Source organism: Parasteatoda tepidariorum, chromosome 1 (assembly GCF_043381705.1).
Source record: "Parasteatoda tepidariorum isolate YZ-2023 chromosome 1, CAS_Ptep_4.0, whole genome shotgun sequence".
NCBI classification, from domain to species: domain Eukaryota; kingdom Metazoa; phylum Arthropoda; class Arachnida; order Araneae; family Theridiidae; genus Parasteatoda; species Parasteatoda tepidariorum.
The window spans coordinates 40,618,939-40,640,244 of NC_092204.1; the positions used below are offsets into that span (position 1 = coordinate 40,618,939).

Consider the following 21,306-nt stretch of genomic DNA (forward strand, 5'->3'; position numbering starts at 1 on the left):
ACTAGGTTATAGAGCATATGTAGTGAACGCAGCAACTACCACTAAACACCATTTTTGACATATTTATTTCCGTTTCATAAGGCCTCCAGTCTAGCTGAGATACTTGTTGCATTTAGAAACACTTAAATTGCGGAAAATCTGTATTTCTTCACTCGCCTAGATGCTTTGAAAGTTACCCAAAGCGTTCTTCGATACCAAGGAGTAAAGCCGATTGCTAGAAATACAAAAACTGCATTAAAAAAAAAGATTTTTGTTGATATTTCGTTAATGCGCCAGGATCATTTGCAGAGCATACGGTAGTCTACTCTGAAGAGGTTGAAAACTGAATCCTAATTTGTTTACATTGGGAAAGATCTTGAGCATGCTTTAGGATATTCTGCATTCATCATGATACACATATTGGAATTGATCACATTTGCCATCTTGATTCTCATATTACCTATAAGAGATATTTTGGATTCTATGTCATTAGTTTAGTAAATTATGCGAAACAGCAATCAACAACAGCACTTTTAAGATATTTATTGATTTATCATTGGCCGTATATTCCTAAGAAGACACTGTTGCTCTGAGAGTTAGAATTAATGAAACTTTGCACTTTTAGACAATCTGAAAGTGATTCAGAAAATTCTTAGAAAGTAAAAAAGTCAATGAATGGAAATCAAAAGATGTATTTCAAAAATAAAAAAATACATGCGAATTTTTCATTTTGCTCTAAATTATGATCATAAGCATATCATTTGCTTCTGATCTCTGCGTTCAAAGGGCTTGACACTTGATGAAAAGTTTAAATGCAGTGAAAAAGTTTTGAATATACTTTACGATATTGAGTGCTAATCGCAATATGTATTAGAAATAATCACATTTGATATACTGATTCCCAAATAGCCTAAATTGCTTCAATGTAAAATAGTTTTGTAAATACATTTGAAAATTCGCATATCAACGATTACAAACATCACTTTTAAAATTTTCATTACTAAAATCGTTAGCTCTATATTCTGCAGTTTACACAGTTGCTTTTAAAACCACTGGATTTACTTAAATATTGTACTTCTTCACTTGTTTAGGTGCTCTTAAGTATTTGAGTAAATAAAGCAAATAAATAAATAATAAGCAGCAAATAAAGAAGTTGGTTGCTCAAAACGCAAAAGCTAGATTAAACAAAGACAGGGCTTTCGATAATTTTTTGTTCTGTCTTTCCTTCCACAGATCTGAGATCATGCGCTGATCAACTCTGAGTTTGAAGTGTTTGAAATTTGAAGCCAAATCTGTTTGCATCGGAAAAGTTCCAAATATGCTTTTCTATATTCAGCACTCATCGCTACATATATTATGGGATTGATGACATTCGAAAAGTTAACTCCAAAATAGCCTACGATATGAATTGCTGGTATTTTTCCTTCCAGGTTAAACAATTTAGTAGACGCAAGGGGGAAATAGCAAATCATGTAAGCAACAACAATCACTAGCATCACTCTCAAGATTTTCATTTCCTTATCATCAGCCCTGTATTCTGGAGAAGACACTGTGGCATTTAAAACTGCTGGAGTTACCGTAGCGCTGTATTTTTTCGCCTCCTTAGATGCTTTATAAGTTCGCCAGAAAATTCTAGGGTAACAGATAGCAAAAGCAGTTGTTGGAAAAGCGAAGGCTGTAATGTAAAAGAAAGTTTTGGCTGATTTTCCATTATGGACCATAATGGTGCAGATCCCGCTATTCGGGTCATAAGCATATTTACCCCACACTTTAAAGAATGGTAGAAAAGCTAACAATAAAGCATAAAGCCAAGTCAGAGCTATATGAATAGCTAGGTAGTTGGGTTTGTATATTAAACGATAATACTTAGGGTATACAACGCAGATATACCTATTGACGGTAATTGCAATCATCACATACACTGATTCTCCACCAAAGAAATACCTTGCCCATGTACTCCAAATGCAAAAATAATAGTTGTGACCCCACTCTAGCATCGTATAAGTTGTAAGAGTACTCACGCAAAATAGCATATCTGCAGTGCATAAGTTGATGATAAATGCAGTAGTTGGGCTTCGAAGTTTTTTTGATTTTCTCAAAGCTAAAATCGTTATGGAATTTCCGATTATTCCAAGACATGAAATTGCGATTAATAGTAATATGAATATTCTCAGCTTTTTTTCGATGTCAGTTTTTCCTTGTTTTTGATTTGCGTCCAATGTCTCATTTGCCAATGAATCATTCTGGATATAAAAGTAGATGTTGTCTTGAGTTGTATTCATTTTCTTTCCGATAACCTAAAAAGGATATAAAATGTCATATTAGATTTTTTTGAGGAAATTCTTCTTAGTGAAAGGATCAACATTTTCATATCAAACTTAAATCCATTTTAAGGAAAATTAGGCACGTTATTATTTTTGCATTGTAAATTAAGATAACTTTAGGAAACTAAATTTTTGAAATTTTCTCCACAATAAACCTTCAAAGATAAAAACTTCAAAAAATTGTTTTGCCATTACTTTTTTTGACAGGTATTTCGAGTATTTTTGTCAAAAATGAAATAATAAAAGTGTGCACATTTGAGAGTCGCAACTATAAAATTAGCGCTAAAAAAATATAATATCGAAATCTGTGGAATAATTAATGAGGAAAGTTGAGTTCAATTGCCGATAAGTTGCTTCGGATAATTTTTCTGGCATCGTCCAGTTTCTTACGGCAATCAAACAGGCTTTTATGCGTCTAATCCTGTCTCCCTCATAAGCAATTTGTAACGTTTTAATTACGTTTTTTTAATTCTTTTTCTGCTAAAAATTAAATTTTAACCTCTAATGAACAAACTGCATACCTGCCAACTTTTAATCCTTTCAAGGATGATTTTCCCCAGTGGTAGTAAAATGAAATGTAAATTACAATTTTAGGCAGAAACATTTGCTGTATTATGAACAAGCTTATTCGGATTACTAGAACATTATTACATATTAATGTATATGCTTAATTTTTTTAAAAATAGTGGTGAATTAAAAATACTATGAATTAAGTTTATAAATGCAAGGAATATATAGAAAGCATACATTTTACTACCACTTTAAATATAGAAATAAAATTTTACGCCAAATGAGTAAAAGTTGGCAGGTATGAAACTGTTTTGAGGTTTGACTTGATACGAATTCCAAAACTGTATAGTAATGCTGTCCTAACATAACACCTTATTATAAAAAAATAATGAGATGATTTTGCAAAAAATTATCAAACCCAGTTAATTATAGATTTTCAGAAAACTGTGAAAAGTATTGCACAGTAACTTGTGAAAAAAATATATTTAATAGTGTACACACTAAAAAATTCCGGATCAAATTACGGTGTAAAGCACAGATACTTTGAATTGTCATCCGTAAAATCCATTTTTCCGCACCTACATTTCGGGTTTCATCCATTTTATGCTAAAATATAATATACCGTAATTTTTACAGTGATATATATTTAATAAGCGTGATTTAGTGACTTTATGCTAATTATTACTGTAAGAATTTCGGTATATCAGATTTTTTGTTCCGTAACATGTTCCGGTAAAAAAAGGTTTTATAGTAAAAGTGCCAGTATTTTTTACCGTAATTTGATTTGGAATTTTTTATAGTGTAGTAAGTGGTGTAATACAAGTGCCTATGAGCCTGGTAGTCAAAGCGTCTGAAAAACCTTTGCCAATATTTCAGTAAATTTAACTTATTCTTAAGTTATTTATTTTTAATGTTTAAATTATAAATGCATATGTTCTGAGATCTGGTTCCTGATAGTGTTTTGAGAAGAAATTTTGTAGATTTCTGGCATAGTATAAATTCAAGCAAAAAATATTTCTAATACCCATAATGGTAGCTTTCTAAAATTAAATTTGAGGTCTTTTTCTTTATGTGGTTTCATACATAAATTTAATTGATTAAAAGAAACTATAGGACTAATTTTTTTACAATTTAAAATTGAAAAGTTTCTTTAATTATTTGCTAACGTAGTTGCTAAATTTATGATGCAACTCTATCCGTAACTCTCACGAAATAATTCAGAAGTTTATGCAGAAAACTCTCGAAACATTCACTCACTTTCGTAAACAAAAGTTTCCCTTTTGAAGATTCAGCAGTCCTTGAGCAGTTTTTGTTAAATTTGAGAATCATTTCGTCACGAAATCACGTGATTCGGACGAAGCGTAAACTCTCAAATGTATGACGAAAATGTTTCCTCTCGAAATGGTTCCCCTTGAATTCGATACCTCTTCGTAGTGCTTTGCGTAAGATCGTTAACTAGAATGACGAAACTAGAATAAATACTAGGCAATCGAAAATAAATTAACTCCCACACACTCTCCAAGAACTGAAAAGAGCTCTTTTGGAGGAGTGGGACAGAATGAATACCCCAGTCCCTCATTAATAACTTCATTGACTCGATGCCTTAAAGGTGTTCAACATTGCTGGCGTCTGGGGAAACTATACCCCCTGCTAAAAGTGATTTTCTTTAAAGGAAGCACCTTATTTTATTTGTTTTCCTCAAATGCACAAATTGTGTTTTTTTCTTCTTCTTTTGTACCCAAATACTCAATAAAAACGCATTTTATTTCTTCAAAGCGAATGCGATTTTTATTTCATATAGTCTACTACGTCTGTAGATAATGTATTATTAATTCGAACAATTCTCTAGGAGCAAGATCAATCTACAACCTCAATATCCTTTAAGTGTTTTGAGCAGTGTAGATTGAAGCTATTACATAGTTCCCTATAAATAATATTTAAAAAAAAAATTTATTACAACATTTCTCGTCAAATATTTGCGATAAGTTTTACATTTGAAAAAAAATATGTAGTACACATAAAATATGCCGGGATGTTGTCAAACTTGTATTATGTTAATTTACAGAAAAATTTTATATTATGTCTAATTTTGGAACTAAAATTTTGTTTAATTCCGGAAAATTAAGTTTAATTAGATTGCATACTCTTAGATGAACTAGACTCCATAAACTATGTACATTTTAATTTAGTTAGAGAAATTCGAATGATTAGATAACGAAATCAATCCGAATATTTTTTTTTGTTGCTTCGACTAGATTAAAAATGTGACTATAAGAACAAAATACAATGATTCACGTAATTTCCTTGCTTTTCAGACTTACCGCAACTTTTGCTAAAGAGTAACTTACGGACCACCATCTGTATGATCTGAAATTTGATGACATTGTCATTTTCAGTGTTTAATAAGTTCTTTTTTTTTCTCTTCAATTATTTTTTATTGGCATTTTTGGATTTTCCTTTCTCTACCATACCTTTCATTTTCTTTTGCCTTTTTATTACTTTTCTCTGCAACGGCATTTTTTGCATAATGCCTATAGACATTTAGGATATGGCTGGAATGGCCTGGTTGGGAGAATGTCGGGCCTGTGTTTGTGAGAACGAGAGTTGAAATCCCGCTGGCCGAGGAATCCCCATAATTTAAATGATGACTGGTGTGCGTCAAATCCTCTGAGTTACGAAGTTCGGCAAGTTCTAATAACAAATCAATACCTCTGAAGGTGCTAACTTGGAGATTGATCATTCTGCGGTTCAGATCAAAATTACGATCCGTGGATGAATGAATGGATTATGATTGAATCCTCCCTGTAAAGCGGGCTGTGGCACGTGCTGTTGAAGTTTCATGTGTGGCCGTATCTATGACTGAAGTGTTATTCTTGGCCATAGATAGCGCCACTGAAAGCGTGCTCTCTACCTTTGAAATTTGCTTGATTTCAAGCAGGTTTGCTGGTATTGGCATATAGCATTAGTGACAACAATAATACACCAAAAAGGATATTTTTAGAGATTTACTATTCACATTTAAAATTCTTTTCTCTTTTTTTTTGGTAAAGAACTTGTTTTTAATAAACTTTTCTAGCAATTTTGGTCTTAATCCTGTTACTTTTAATGCCTTCTGCAGTCTGGTTTGTTCCATATATTGCTAAGATAAAATTTCTAGAGGAGACTTATTGATATAACTTCCTCACCCATAATTTTTTTTGTTCCATTTAGTGCAGTACGTTCTATTAAGATTATGATCTTTACCTTGAAATACTATTGTCAAAAGAGACCAGCACTCTGCACCCCTCCCCAATGCAATTCTAGTCTTTTTCTTATTTTATAACCGGTGTTGAACCGCCGACCTAATTCTGAGTTTACGACTTATTAATATTCAACTTCGTAAACATGTGACTTTGAACCTAACCTAGAAAATAAGGGAACTTAGAGATCAAGCATTAGGACTTATTAACTTTCATAGAGGACTTTTTCAATGGAACTTACCCGTATTTGCGGTACATAGAGAGGAAACCACATAAGCATCTCAGGTTTAGCCTAACGGCAAGAGGACAGTTCTCACCTTTAGTAAGTTTATGAAATGAATATAATTACTGAAATACTCCTTCCGTTACACTGCATCAAAACATATTCTCAAATCCTTGAATATCCGCCCAATTAATTATAAATATTTCCATAAATTAAACCAATATTTCCATGAAACTAAGAAAAATAAAAAAATTTGCGAGTTGTTTAGATTTTTATTCATATATAAAGTTGATACAACACAATATTTTCTGGCTGCATTGATTGTTAATAGAATCGCAAAGCGATTTCGAGCACTTGGTTAGTGCCAGCCAGATGTAGCTTTCAGACGCAATATTGTTTACAAGGAGTTTAAATAATAACATGCATCATCAATGTTACATTAATATTCATATATGTTTAGATTGATACATTATTATATAAGTAATATTTACATAATACATCCCCGGCCCAGACACCGGATTTTCGGGATGCAGAAAATCCTCAGAGGCCATGTCGTATGATTATGCGGCATGTAAAAGATCCCTGGAGTGCCTTATTGGCTCTTGGCATTTCCGGCAAAATTAAATTCCAAGTGCACTTTAGCATCCAAATAGAGTCTCGGTGCTGCCATCTAGTGTGGCAGAAACCAGACGTCCAAATTAACATGACCAACGGTATCTCACCCATTGTGGTGGTTCTGAAAGAGTGGATACCACCTCTGGAGAACGCACTAGGTCTGCTCATCGGCAAGACCGATTGTGCAGCTCATTGGAAATTAAAAAAAATGTTTACATAATGCTAATACATTAAATTAGCAACAATTATAACAGTACTGATAACATTATATGTTTCGACATGCTTTTTCTCCACTATAATTCAAGTATTTTTCTGACCCTCTTAGCAAAACGGTTATTCTGTTTTAAATTTAGCAAAAATATTTATTTTATATAATATTAAGTGATTGTAAAGGTTCGTTGCCAATTCTAATAGCATAAGTAAATAAAGTAATGCTAAACGTATGGGTGAGATTGCAGCATATTATCGTCAATGAACAAATAATAAAGAAGTACTGTGGACATCAAACTTAATTTAGTTTCGAAATGCATTACTTGATCAGAGGACACATTGCTCAAAAACATATTGATTCTCTGAAAAAGTTTGGACAGGAAAATAAAAATCCTCTGCATGCACATAACTTTGTCAATTTATGTTGTTCAACTATTCAATTCATATTAACTATAAATAGGGAAAAGTCAATAAACCATTTTAAATTGCTCTTTCTGCAAACCGTTCCTAGACTTTTTTTAAGTAAAGCTTAGAAAGCTCAGTGCAAAAAGAAGGAAAGAAAAATGCTAAGAAACAGTTATAAAAAATGATGAATATACATTTTTATTACTACGTATTTAATTTTTTTGGTGTATTTCCTTTCCATCTAATTGGACATAAATTTCTACAAGCATATGATACATTAAAAAGTGCGCAGTTACGCTATTGTTAATTTAATTATGCATTCTCTTAAGAAGCTATAATTATTTTAAAAATTGAGCATAATTTTTCCTTTTAAAAATCCCAATATTCTTTTTGAAAAATGCAATCTCTTTCTTAAGAACTATAGTTTTTGTTCCAGTGCTAATAGAATTTGGGCCATAAGTAAATTTATAAATGTCTTTTTCACTGAGAAAGAAATTTCAAACTACCAGATTATTGTAAAAATTTACCGTGTTTCTGGCTCTATGGGAACACCGACAATTTTTATCCATGAGCTCTGGTAATAATTTTGGTAAAATCGTAATAAAATATGGTTTTACAATATGTGATAAAACTTGGTAAATGCAGTAATTTTATCATGATACCTAACGGCATGGCATCAAAACAGTTTATTTAGTTTAAATTTTCACTTTTCAGTTTCATTTTTTTTCTAAATGTGTGGTTACTAGAACTATATTTTTTAAAACCAGAATTTCCGGTCAACCATTACCATTTGAATGAAACAATGACCAAATGAATGGTTTGAATACGGTTTACAATTTACTATACAGAATTATATATTTTTTAACCAGAAACGTCATTAGCAATACAGTAATTTTACAAGACTTTTTTTCACCGTATAAATTCTGTATGCCAGAAAAAATAATGCCGTTTATGAAAGCCAACATTCTGTCATCTTAACTTTCTTGTCGCTGTACTGAACTGAGACAGTTATATTTCAAAATCTAATCTAGCTAATTAGTATTAAAAGTTTGAAAGAGTTAACATTGAACAGAATCTAACTGAATTAATCATTTTCCTTAAAAATTTAATTAAATAATGTATGTATATTAATTTGTTTTAATATTCTTGAGTGCTCTAGTAATAATAACAATAATTAGGAGTCTCTTTTCATAATTATTGTTTCATAATTAAAACTTTTGATTGATTTTCATTTGCAAAATATAATTTCTTAATGAAATTTCAATTAATATTAGAATTCTAATTAGAAACTTTTTCCTATTGTCTAGGAATTTTTTAGCATTTAGTAGAAAAAAGACTTAATTTTGAGAACTTATGATGAATGTAAAAAAATAGCTTAAAAACATCATGCATTGATCATTTCTGATGTCTTAATTATGACTTTTTATTTACAAAATGAAATTTTTCAACGAGACTTCTACTATTATTAGAATTTCAATAAAAAAATTTATCCTATTGCCTATGAATTAGCCTATTCAATAGAGACTAGACCAAAATTTGGGATCTATGGGGTAGATGAAATAAATTGCAGAAAAACATCAGATACTGATCATCTCTGAGTTTGTAGAAACAGAGAACTGAAGCAGAAAATCTTAGCAGGTAAGCAGATCCAAATATGCTTTTTCCTATATTCAGTACTCACCGAGAAGTACATTATAGGATTAATCACATTCGATACGTTGATCTCCAACTATGATATTGTAGTGAGCACGCTAATGTTTGCTTTGTTGTCAAAGAATTTTATACAGCATTCAACTAAATTAATCACTTTCCTTAAAAAAATAAATTAAATAACATATTATACCCTAATTTGTTTTTAATCTTCCTCAGATCTCTATTAATAATAACAATTATGAAGAATTAAAACTCTTGTTGATTTTTATTCACAGAGCGTCTTTTCTTGAATGAGAATTCAATTTCTATTTAGAAAATTTTGCCTATTGTCTATGAATTCTTCAGCACCCTCTAAGGAAGATATAATTTTGAGAACTTATAGTGTAGATGAAATGAATATCAGAATAACATCAAACACTGATCATCTCTGAGTTTGTAGAGACCGAAAACTGAAGTCGAATATCTTTGCACCTGAATAGCTCCAAGTATGCTTTTCGATAGATGAAATGAATATAAGAATAACATCAAACACTGATCATCTCTGAGTTTGTAGAGACCGAAAACTGAAGTCGAATATCTTTGCACTTGAATAGCTCCAAATATGCTTTTCGATATTCATTGCTCATCGAGAAGTATATTATAGGATTAATCACATTCGATACGTTGATCGCCAAGTATGATATTGCAGTGAGCGCACTAATTTTTGCTTTATTGTCGAAAAATTTAATTAGCACCATTGGGAAGTAGCAAATCGTAAAAGCGACAACGATGACCAACATCACTTTCAAAAGTTTCATATCTTTATCATTCATAAGACTTTCAGAATTGTAGTCACTCTGAATACCGTTACAGGTTGCTGTTGCATTTAATCCTGATGCAGTTACAAAAAGACTAGATTTTCTCACTCGTTCAGAGGCCTCGAGACTGACCCACAAAATTCTCGGATAGCAGATGATAAGGACAATTACTGGAAACGCGAAGTAAGATATAAAAAAGAAAACTTTCGCTGATGTTCCTTTCTGTCTCAAAATTATGCAAAGTCCACTGTTAGGATCATATCCATATTTTCCCCAGATTTCAAAGAACGGCAAGAGGGATATCAGAAAAGAATAAAGCCAAGCGAGAGTTATCTGAAGAACTAGATACTTCGTTTGGTATATCAAATGATAATAATTTGGATGAACTACACATATATACCGATTGATGGTAATACCTACGATTAAATATACTGATTCTCCACCAACGAAAAATTTTGCCCAAGTTATCAAAATGCAAAAATAATAGTTCTGGTTCCACTCGATGTTTATATAATTTATAAAAGTACACAAACAAAACAGCAAATCAGCCACGCAAAGAGTAGTGACAAATGTTGTTGTAGGATTTCGAAGTTTCTTTGATTTCGTCAAAGCAAGAATCGATACAAAATTTCCGAAAATTCCGATAGAAGAAATCAGAAGGAAAACTACTTGAGAAATTCTCTTCTTTTTCTCGATATCAAATATATCTTGCTCTCCATTCACATTCGAAGTATCATTTGCCAATGAACTATTTTTTTCGAAAGAAAACAAGAAGTTGTCTTCGTGTGTAGCATTCATTTTCCTTAGAATAACCTAAAATTTATATAAACTTTGCATCAGAAATTTTATTGGTAAGATATCCTGAAATTAATAATTGTAACTAGATAGCCGAAACTGAAATTGCAACCATTTTAAACAAGTAAATTCAATTTGTGAACGTAACTACATTATTTAGATTGTTTTGCATGTGAAAATTAAAATTTTCGCCCTTCATTTTCATTTTAACATTACAGATACAACTGCTTATTCCTAGTTTTGATGGGGTTTTTTCATTGTTGAAAATTCGACGATTGGAGTTTCTTTTTACCAAAAAATCAAATTATTTCATTGTTATTGGAAAAAAAATAAATTTAAAAGAAAGAATTATGCTTTTTATGACAAAAAGTTCACTCAAAAAGTATGTCATATAGCATCACTTCAAATGTGAGCGTAATATTGATAAACATTTGTTAAAATAATTAGTATTAGTAATTAAATTATTGTGATCTAAAAGTTAGTTCAATTTTCGTTCTTTGCTTTCATTTTAGTTTCAGAGATGAAACTACTTATTCCTAGCTTAACTTTTTTATCTCTTATCGATATTCTACCATTGAATTTTTGTTACCGAAAAATGAATAAATTTTGTTTGTATTGAAATAAAAAATTTCAAAGAGGCAATTATGCTTTTTATGACCAAAAACATTCACTTGAAAAATATGTCGTGTGTAACATCATTTCAACTATGTACGTAAATATGGATAAAAATGTGTCTATAAAAATGAAAAACTTGTGTTTATACGAAACAAATAGTATTTATGAAAGCAAATTGCGTTTACATTTTGATGTTGAAGAAAAATTATTAAGAATGTTTTTTTTTTCCAAAAAAATGCGTAATTATTATTTTTGAATAAAAATTTCTATTATACTCCTTTAAAATGCAAATGCTTAAAGAAATATATATTTTTTTAAATTTATAAATTAATACAAAATATATACAGTTTTAAAAAGAAATGTCATCGTTAAAAATTCAGAAGCTGATTTTTTTTTTATGATAATATGACATTTTTTAAAAATGTTTGAGTTTAGCACTTTACTTAATCAAAAACTGTGAACCCAATAAAATGTATCCAAGATGAAAGTGAGAAAAGATATCATTAATAGGTTGGGATTTAAAATCTTTTCATTGTTGAATTTTAGATAATTCTCTCATTTTGAAGGGAGAAATAATTAGTAGTCTATAAATTTACCATATAGATTAATCGCATACATTAATTATATACAGTAACTACATACATTAATTATACAAATTAAAAATAGAAATTAACTTACGGAGTTCTAAAAGAATTTGAATTGAAACTGGAGAAATTGAAAACAATTGCGAATTGAAGAAAAAAATTGGAACATATAGCTCATCAGCCCCCGTTCGTTTTTATCGCAAAAGTGATAGTGGTTAATAAAATATCTAATTACGATAATGATAATTTTATGCAAGAACATTTTGTTTACAGAATGCTAATCATAAAAAAGTAAAAGATTTCAAGGATTTGAAAACTAATCAACTGGACTTGAAAATTTGAACTTAGCGATATGGAAAGCGTGACATAGTGAGAAATGATTGAGAAATATATTTACTCGTTAAAGAAGCAAACCAAAAAACCTTAAATCATGATTTTTACAATTATACCACGTGATATTCTTTTTAAATAAGTGAGAATATGACGAAGTTTGATAAACCACCATCAGAATACTTACAAACTGAAAACAGGGATTTAAAAAACAGAACGAAACCAGATACAAATCGGTGTCTTCATATATTGAGGATTACGTAAGTTGCAGTTGGTGCAATTCATGTTTTTGCTTTTGTAACATTAAATGTAATAGATGTCCGTAAGCGATTCCAAAGGATTTGTAAAAGACAACCGGCAGGACATATACCAATCTTAAGGTCTCCTTTTGTAATGGCTGAATTATAATATCTATCCACTACAACAGTATCCACTACAACAGAATTATAATATCTATCCACTACAACGTACCCGCAGGGGTACAGGAACGGCTTAGCTGGGGTGCGCGTTCCTATACGAAATATCTTACGACAAGCAAAAATTTCAAAAATTTTTATTTAGAAGCAAAGTTGTATTTCACACGTATTTCTCTATTGGCTATTATTTGTAGAGTTAACAGTTAATAATTAATGGTGTCAACAACCAATTGAGGTTTTAAACTTTTGTGCAATTTTTTTATAGTAAAATATACATTCATTTTTTTAATTAGTGGTACACAGCGCTACGAAAAATTTAGAAAGGGTACACAAAAGACATGAGTTTGGGAAACACTGCACTACAAAAACGCATAGAAAAATAATATTTTTAACATTACTTATGTTACAATAGTAAAAATTGTCACTTACACTAGAGTAGTAAAACTTGTACATAACTTTAAGTTAGTGAAATCCTTATATTATAATAGTTTAGTAAAATTTGTACAGAACACTAAATAGAAACGTTGCATTCCACATAAATAGTATAAAAAATTAAATTAATAATATAAAATATTACACATAATTACCCGTAAACATTACACATATAGGTTTTGACATAATAAAATAATTTTTCTTGTACTATGATTCAACTTTCATGGTTTGGAGTATCCCTCATAAATAATAAAATTGCAATTAAAAATTTTTTACAGATTATAATTAAAGTGATAAAATCAGACATACACATAAAAAGGTTTGAAAATAAATATAAAGTAGTTACTCCGAGACATGGGATAAGGGATTAGACTCGATCTGTAAGATATGATCCTTATACTTTAGGCATGTTAAACCTAATATAAAAGTCCTTATAATCTAAATCTTTTTTTTTCTTTTTGTGCATTCGTTTAGACCTTCTGAGCAGCAGAAAAATCTAAATGAACTTGTAGAAATTGCTCATCATCAAAATAATAATAATAATAATAATGATTTTCAAGAAATACTAATTTTTTTTAATTTTATTTAAAATGACAATCCTTAAAAATTTTAGAACGTTTTCTTAGAATATAATTTTATTTTTGCGTGAGTTTTTATTTTTTTGAGCAGAAATTTATCCAAAAGCCCTGTAAGTGATGAAGAGTTTTGGTTACCGTAAATTCAGACAAAATTCGAAGACTCATATGGCAAAAATGCTATTAAAAATTTCCAGAAGACAAAAGTTATTAAATAAACAATTTTGTTCTTAATTACACTTGCATTTCATGATTTTTTCACTTGCTATTAACTGGATATTAAGAAGAACATTTTATTTGGCTAGTTTGTTTATCAAGTAGTCAAAAAGGGTTTTGATTGAAGAAGGCATTACTTATTTTCAATTATTTCTTCTCATTTGAATAACTTAAATTTAAAACTTTAGCACGTTTGGTGCACAGAGCGTGAGATAGAAATTAGGAAAACTAATAACTTTCGAACTAATGACCAGATTTTAGCATACTTAGATGTGATTTAAATATATTATGTGACTAACTTTATAAATTAGTGCAGATGATATTAAGAAATTTTTCACAAAATCGTACTTTAACTTGTTAAAGATATTTAAATTATTTAATTCTCTATTTCTTAATTTTTCTATAATTTTCTTAAATTTTAATTAAATATATATCTGAGTTATTATTATCAACTGTATTTGTTTAAATGTCTTTATTTTCATTATCTCTTTCTAGCATTTCTAAATTTAAGGGGCATAGTATTTATTTTTTACATTGCACTTTAATATTACATTTATGACACTTATAACAACAATAATGTTATATAAATTTGCTTAAATAAGAAAATAGTAGAGCAATATCAAACACTTAGCATCTCTATAGTTGCTGTATTTGAGGAAGTTGCTGCATTCGAAGAAGTAGACAATGGCAGCCAGAGTTGTTTGCAAGTGAAAAGTTCAATATATGCTTTTCGGTATTCAGCACTCATAGCAACATATATCATGGGATTGATCACATTTGATAAATTGATTCCCAAGTAGGACAGCGCGGTAAGTGCAGGAATTTTCGCCTTACTGTCAAAAAATTTAATGAGCGCCATTGGAAAGTAACAAATCAGGAAGGCAACAAAGATGACTAGCATCACTTTCAGGATTTTCATCTCTTTGTCATTAACACGATCCGGAATGTCACCTCTTTGAATTCTACATTCTGGTGAAGTTGCTGTAGCATTTAATTCTTCAGGCGTAACAAAAAAATTGCACTGCTTTCTCACTTGTCGAGATGTTTTATAAGTGACCCAAAAAATTCTAGAATAGCAAACTGCAAAAACCGTGGCTGGAAGTGCGTAATAGGATATAAAAAAGAAAGTTCTAGCTGACTTTCCGTTTTGTCTCAAAATGATACAGAGTCCGCTGTTAGGATCGTAACCATATTTTCCCCAAATTTCAAAGAATGGTAAAAGAGATATCATAAAGGAATACATCCAGGTTAAAGCTATCTGGAATGCTAGACATTTCCTTCTGTATATCAAACGATAATAATTTGGGTGAATTACACAGATATATCGATTAATCGTGATTCCAATCATTAAATACACCGATTCTCCACCAACGAAGTATTTTGCCCATGTTATCAAAATGCAAAAAACGTGATTGCAGTTCCAATCGGGCCTGCTGTAATTTGTTAGAGTGAGGATACAAAAAAGCAAATCGGCAGTGCATAAAGTTATAACAAATGCAGTGGTTGGGCTTCGAAGCTTCTTCGATTTCCTCAAGGCGAGAATCGATACTGAATTCCCAAATATTCCGATAGACGAAATTATGAGAAAAACAACTTGAGCAATTTTGAATTTTTTCTGCATATCAGACCGATCTTGCTCTTGGTTCATATCCAAAGTATCATTATCCAATGAATTGTTTCGGTTGGGAAAAAAGATGTCTTGAAATGAGGTATTCATTTTCTTTTGAATAAACCTAAAATTTACATAAATTTTATTTAATAAACTTTTTGGAGAAAAATCGGAATATTAAATCATTTTAACTACATACACTGAGTCCACATTCTTAACAAACAATTTAAATATGATAACACAATATTGTGGTTGATTGGTTAGTTATTCATTGCAAAATATCAAATTTTAATTTTTGCGAAATATTTTTTGTTTTCAACGGAATTGTTTCTTGGGAAATGCTCAATGAAAAAAAAAATTTTTCTAATTGAAGAAAATACTATCTTCTATAATTTCAGTTTAACCGGTAACAATAAGCTTAACGTAACACACCCTTAATTAGGAAAAAAGAAAGGAAAAAAAAAGAAATAAAAGAAGTATAATAAATGAGTACTCATTTATTATTAAGATGTAAAACCAGAAAACATGTTTAAGAAGTAAGAGCACAAACACCTGTATCATCCCTACATGTAGAGCAAACGGTTTTAAAAACAGAATAAAATATTAGAGAATCGGCATTGTGTTATAATGAGTGAATAGAGAGCTACAATGTCGATTTTTAATGTTAATCTGTAATTTTCCCCGCATAATTTGCTTGAAAAAATTAAAGACTGTAATATAGGCAACATTTTACAGTTATATTTGCATGGCAGGAAGAAAAAATAATATACTACTACAGTATCATAAGGGGATGCAAGAATGAAAGAAAATTCATGAAATATATAAAATTTTGAGTTTTTTTAAATGATACATACTTTTCTGACGAAATCATTCTCAATAATAATGTAATAACGCTCGTGTATAGCTAAATCATCTTAAGTGCGAATTCTATTTCAGAAAGTGTAAATATAGAGATAGAGTTTGAAATTGTATTACTTGATACATTTTCCATTCTTATTATTAACTTTAACCCGAAAAAAGCAACAAAATAAATAACAAGCTGGTGTAAATAAAGGTTTTCAAGTTCTGAGGAGTTTTAATAAAATAAAGATATCTGTTTCATTTCGATTTTCATGTTTTCAATGTTCAATGTTTCTTGTTACATTCCCTAATGTTGCTTTCGTAACATTAATTGCTATAGGTACCCGTAAGTTATTCCAAGGGATAGGTAAACGGCAACCATCAGGCCATTTAAAAATCCTAATGTCTTCTTTTGTAATGGCAAAATTCAAATAATCAGCCATTACAAAAACGCTTCGAAAAATAAATTTTTTAATATTATTTACGTTTTAAAAGTACAATTTGTCAATTAGACTAGACTAGTACAATTTGAACGTAGCATTAAGTTAGTGAAATCTATATATTATATTAGTTTAGTAAAGTTTGCACAAAACACTAAATAAAAACGTTACATTCGTCATAAAAATCATTGATTTCCGTAAATATTACACATATTGGTTTTGACATAATATTTAATGTATTATGATTCAACCTTCATGGTTTGGAATATCCCACAAAACATATGCTAAATAATTATTGCAGATGATAATTAAGGTGATGAAATCAGCCACAAAAAAAGGGGAAAAAAACGTTTCAGAATGAATATAGAGAAGTTTTTCGATATATCTCTGAGATATGGGGGAAAGGATTAGACTCAATTTGTAAGATATGATCCTTATACTTGAGAAATGTTCTACCTAATATAAAAATCCTTATAACCTAAATCTTTGTTTTTTCTTTTTGCGCATTTCAAAATTCGTTTAGAACTCATCAAAATAATAATAATATTAATAAGGGACGCCCGGTGGCTGAGTGGTAGTGCTTCGCTCTCCCGTGCCACAGGTCCTGGGTTTGATCCTCGGGCCGGGCAAGGTTGACTTAGCCATTCATCCCTTCAGTGGGTCGATAAATGAGTACCAAGCATGCTTGGGGACTAAACACTGGGCGTTTCGCGTTCGGTTGACCACCTAACCGGAACATCTACTCCACCACCCCCGAGCCCAAGGTCAAGAATACTGAGATGGGCACAATAAGCCTTGACCCTCGATGGACTGTCGTGCCACTGAGTTTAGTAATAATAATAAAGATTTACAAGAAATAATATATATTTATATTTTATTTAAAATGATAATGATCCTTCAAAATTTTTAAACACTTTCTTAGAATGTAGTTTTATTTCTCTGCTAGTTTTTAGTTCTTCAAACAGTTATTCATTCAAAGACTCTGTAAGTGATGAAGAGTTTTAGTTACTGTTTATTCAGAAATATTCGAGGAATCATACAACAAAAGCATTTTATAGAAAATTTCCAAAAGAGACAAGTAAATACACAGGTCTTAATGCTCTTAATTATACGTTGCAAAGTTTATCAGTTGCTGTTACTGGATAACAAAAAAAGCATTCTATTTGGCTAGTTTGCTTATCAAGTAGTTAAAAATGGTTTCGATTGAAGAAGCAATAATTTATTTTCAATTACTTATTCCCATTTCAGTAAAATAAATTTTAAACTAAAGATTTTTAGTGTACAGAGCGCAAGATAAATATTAGAAAAACTTATAACTTTTAATCTAATAAAAATATTTTAGCATACTTAGATTTGACATAATACGTATTTTATGAGACTAACTTTCAATATCTTAATAAATTAGTGCAGATGATATTTGCCAATTATACTCCAAATCGGAATTTTACTTTTTAATGATATTTAATGTATTTAATTTTCTATTTTTTTAAAAAATTTTTATGATATTTTAATGATCAATAAAATCAGTGGAACCTATCTAAACTGACCACCCTCGGGACCATGTCAAATGGTCACTATATTGAGGTGGTCACTTTATGAAGACTCTTTGAAAAGGACTTTTTAAATAAAACTTGTAGAAAATGGTCACCTCACTCAGGTGTTTACTTTACCCAGGTGGTCACTTTTACAGGTTCCACTGATTTGAATTATTACTATCAACTGCATTTGTCTAAATATCTTTTTTTTTCACTTTCACTTTATAGCATTTATAAATTTAAGGGTCACATTATTTATTTTTTGCATTGCATACTAATATAATATTTGTGACACTCACAACAACAATGTTTATATCAATTTGCATGAAAAGAAAATGCAGAGCAATATCAAACATTTAACATCTCTGATATTGCTGTATTTCAAGAAGTTGCTGCATTTGACGAAGTTGACTATGGCAACCAGACCTGTTTGCCAGTTAAGAGTTTAAAATATACTTTTCGATATTCGGCGGTAATGGTCATATTTTAGCATACTTAGATGTGATTTAAATATTTTATGAGAATAACTTTGAATAAACTTATAAATTAGCGCAGATGATATTTAAAAATTGTACTCAAAGTTGTTTTTTAACTTTTTGAAGATACCTAAATTATTTAATTTTCTATTTTTCAATTTTTTATTATTTATTTTAAATTTTGATTAAATATATATCTGAATTATTCTTATTATCAACAGGATTTGTTTAAATATCTTTATTTTCAATATCCCTTTCTAGCATTTCCATATTTAAGGGTTACAAAAATTAGTTTGGGCATTGTACACTAATAATACACTTTTGACACTTGTAACAATAATGTTTATACAAATTTGCCTAAATAAAAAATTCATAGAGCATTATTAAACATTTAGCATTTATGAAGTTGCTGTATTATTTGAAGAAGTTGACAATGGCAGCCTGACTTGTTTGCAAGTGAAAAGTTCAAAACATGCCTTTCGGAATTCAGCACACATAGCGACGTATATTATGGGATTGATCACATTTGATAAGTTGAGTCCCAAGTGGGATAGCGCAGTAAGAGTAGGAATTTTTGCATCACTGTCAAAAAAATGAATAATAGTCATTGGAAAGTAACAAATCAGGAAAGCAGCAATAACGACTAGCATCACTTTCAGGATTTTCATTTCCTTATCGTCAACGCGATCCGGAAAATCACCTCTTTGAATCTCTAGTGACGTTGCTGTAGGATCTAATTCTTTTCGCTTAACAGACAAATTGCACTGCTTTCTCACGTGTTGAGATGCCTTATGAGTGACCCAAAAAATTCTCGAATAGCAAATTACAAAAACCGTGGCTGGAAATGCAAAGTAGTGTATGAAAAAGAAAGTTGGAACTGTTATTCCATAATGTCTCAAAAGGATACAGAGTCCGCTGTTAGGTTCGTAACCATATTTTCCTACAACTCCAAAGAATGGTAAAAGTGAATGAATAAAAGTATACATCCACGTTAAAGTTAACTGCAATACTAAATATTTCTTTCTGTATATCAAACGATAATACTTTGGGTAAATTATACAGATATATCGATTAATCGTAATTCCAATCATTAAGTACAACGATTCTCCAGCGACTAAAAATTTTGCCCATGTTATCAAAAGGCAAAAAGTGTGGTTGCGGTTCCAATCAGGCCTGCTGTAATTTATTATTGTGATGATGCAAAAAAGCAAATCGGCAACGCATAAAGTTGTAACAAATGCATCGGTTGGTCCTCGAAGCTTCTTCGATTTTTTCAAGGCAAGAATCGATACTGAATTACCAAATATTCCGAGAGACGAAATTATGAGAAAGACTACTTGAGCAATTACGGATTCTTCCTGCTTATCAGATCTATCTTGTTCTTGGTTCATGTCCAAAGTATCATTATCCAATGAATTGTTTCGGAAAGGGAAAAAGATTTCTGGAAGTGAAGTGTTCATTTCCTTCTGAATAAACCTAAAATTTATATAAAATTTGTATAAGAATCCTATTGGAGAAAAATCGAGAAAATTAAGAATTTTATCTACATAAACTGTATCCATATTCTCAACACACAATTTAAATATTATGACACATTATTGTGGTTGATTAGTTATTCTTTGCAAAATATCAATTTTCAACTTTCAATTTTCGAAATTTTGTCGGTTTCAATGGAATAGTTTCATTGAGAAATGCTTCATGCGAATTTTTTTTAATTGAACTATCTTCCGAAATTCAAGTTTATGAGCCAAAAGAAGAAATCGCTCATCAACAAAAAGTAATAATTTTCAAAAAATGCAAATTTTTATTATTAGTTAAAATGATAATGATCCATCAAAATTTTAGAACGTTTTCTTAAAGTATAATTCCATTTTTCGGGGAGTTTTTAGTTCTTTGTGCAGAGACTCATACAAAAGCTTTGTAAGTGATGAAGAGTTTTGTTTACCGTGAATTCAAAAATATTCCAGGAATCATTTGACAAAAAAATGCTAATAAAAATTTAAAAACGAAACAAGTTATTAAATACATATTTTTGTTCTTAAATACACGCTGCAGATTTTCTCAGTTGCTGTTAATTGGATTTTGAAGAATGCACTTGATTTGGCTAGTTTCCTTATCAAGTAATTAAAAATGTTTTTGATTGAAAAAGGAATAATTTTTTTCAATTATTTATTCCCGCTTGAACAAATTAAATTTCAAACATTAAAAATTTTTGTGTACAGACCGCAAGATATATAGAAATCAGGAAAACTAATAACTTTTGAATTAATGGTCAGATTTTAGCATGCTTACATGTGATTTAAATGTTTTATAAGAATAAATATATTTATAATTTAGTATAAATTCATATTATACTTATAAATTAGAACCTTCTTATAAATTATGTTTATAAATCGTACTTTAGTTTCTTTAAAAATATTTAATTTATTTCATTTTCTATTTCCTATTTTTTATGATTTTTTTAAAAATTAAATAAATATATATCTGA

The 21,306-nt window shown here is 30.0% G+C and overlaps 4 protein-coding genes across 4 annotated transcripts in view; all 4 read right to left on the reverse strand.

The window, feature by feature from the left end:
- Positions 1 to 651: 651 nt before the first annotated feature.
- Positions 652 to 21,306, reverse strand: part of LOC107447106 (G-protein coupled receptor moody) — a 65,939-nt gene continuing 45,284 nt past the window's right edge. Inside the window, exon 2 of the mRNA XM_071179108.1 lies at positions 652 to 2,276. Coding sequence (XP_071035209.1) covers positions 1,221 to 2,261 — 1,041 coding nt within the window. The 5' untranslated portion in view covers positions 2,262 to 2,276 and the 3' untranslated portion in view covers positions 652 to 1,220. The remainder of the gene's footprint in view (positions 2,277 to 21,306) is intronic.
- On the reverse strand, positions 6,528 to 11,517 carry LOC122268751 (G-protein coupled receptor moody-like). Its single transcript, XM_043038970.2, has one exon. It carries the CDS (start codon positions 10,751 to 10,753, stop codon positions 9,683 to 9,685), a length of 1,071 nt encoding a protein of 356 aa, XP_042894904.1. The 5' UTR covers positions 10,754 to 11,517; the 3' UTR covers positions 6,528 to 9,682.
- On the reverse strand, positions 14,305 to 15,590 carry LOC122268750 (G-protein coupled receptor moody-like). The gene has a single exon (XM_043038969.2). It carries the CDS (start codon positions 15,564 to 15,566, stop codon positions 14,538 to 14,540), a length of 1,029 nt encoding a protein of 342 aa, XP_042894903.2. The 5' UTR covers positions 15,567 to 15,590; the 3' UTR covers positions 14,305 to 14,537.
- LOC122268222 (G-protein coupled receptor moody-like) lies at positions 17,797 to 21,035 on the reverse strand. The gene has a single exon (XM_043038968.2). It carries the CDS (start codon positions 20,378 to 20,380, stop codon positions 19,217 to 19,219), a length of 1,164 nt encoding a protein of 387 aa, XP_042894902.1. The 5' UTR covers positions 20,381 to 21,035; the 3' UTR covers positions 17,797 to 19,216.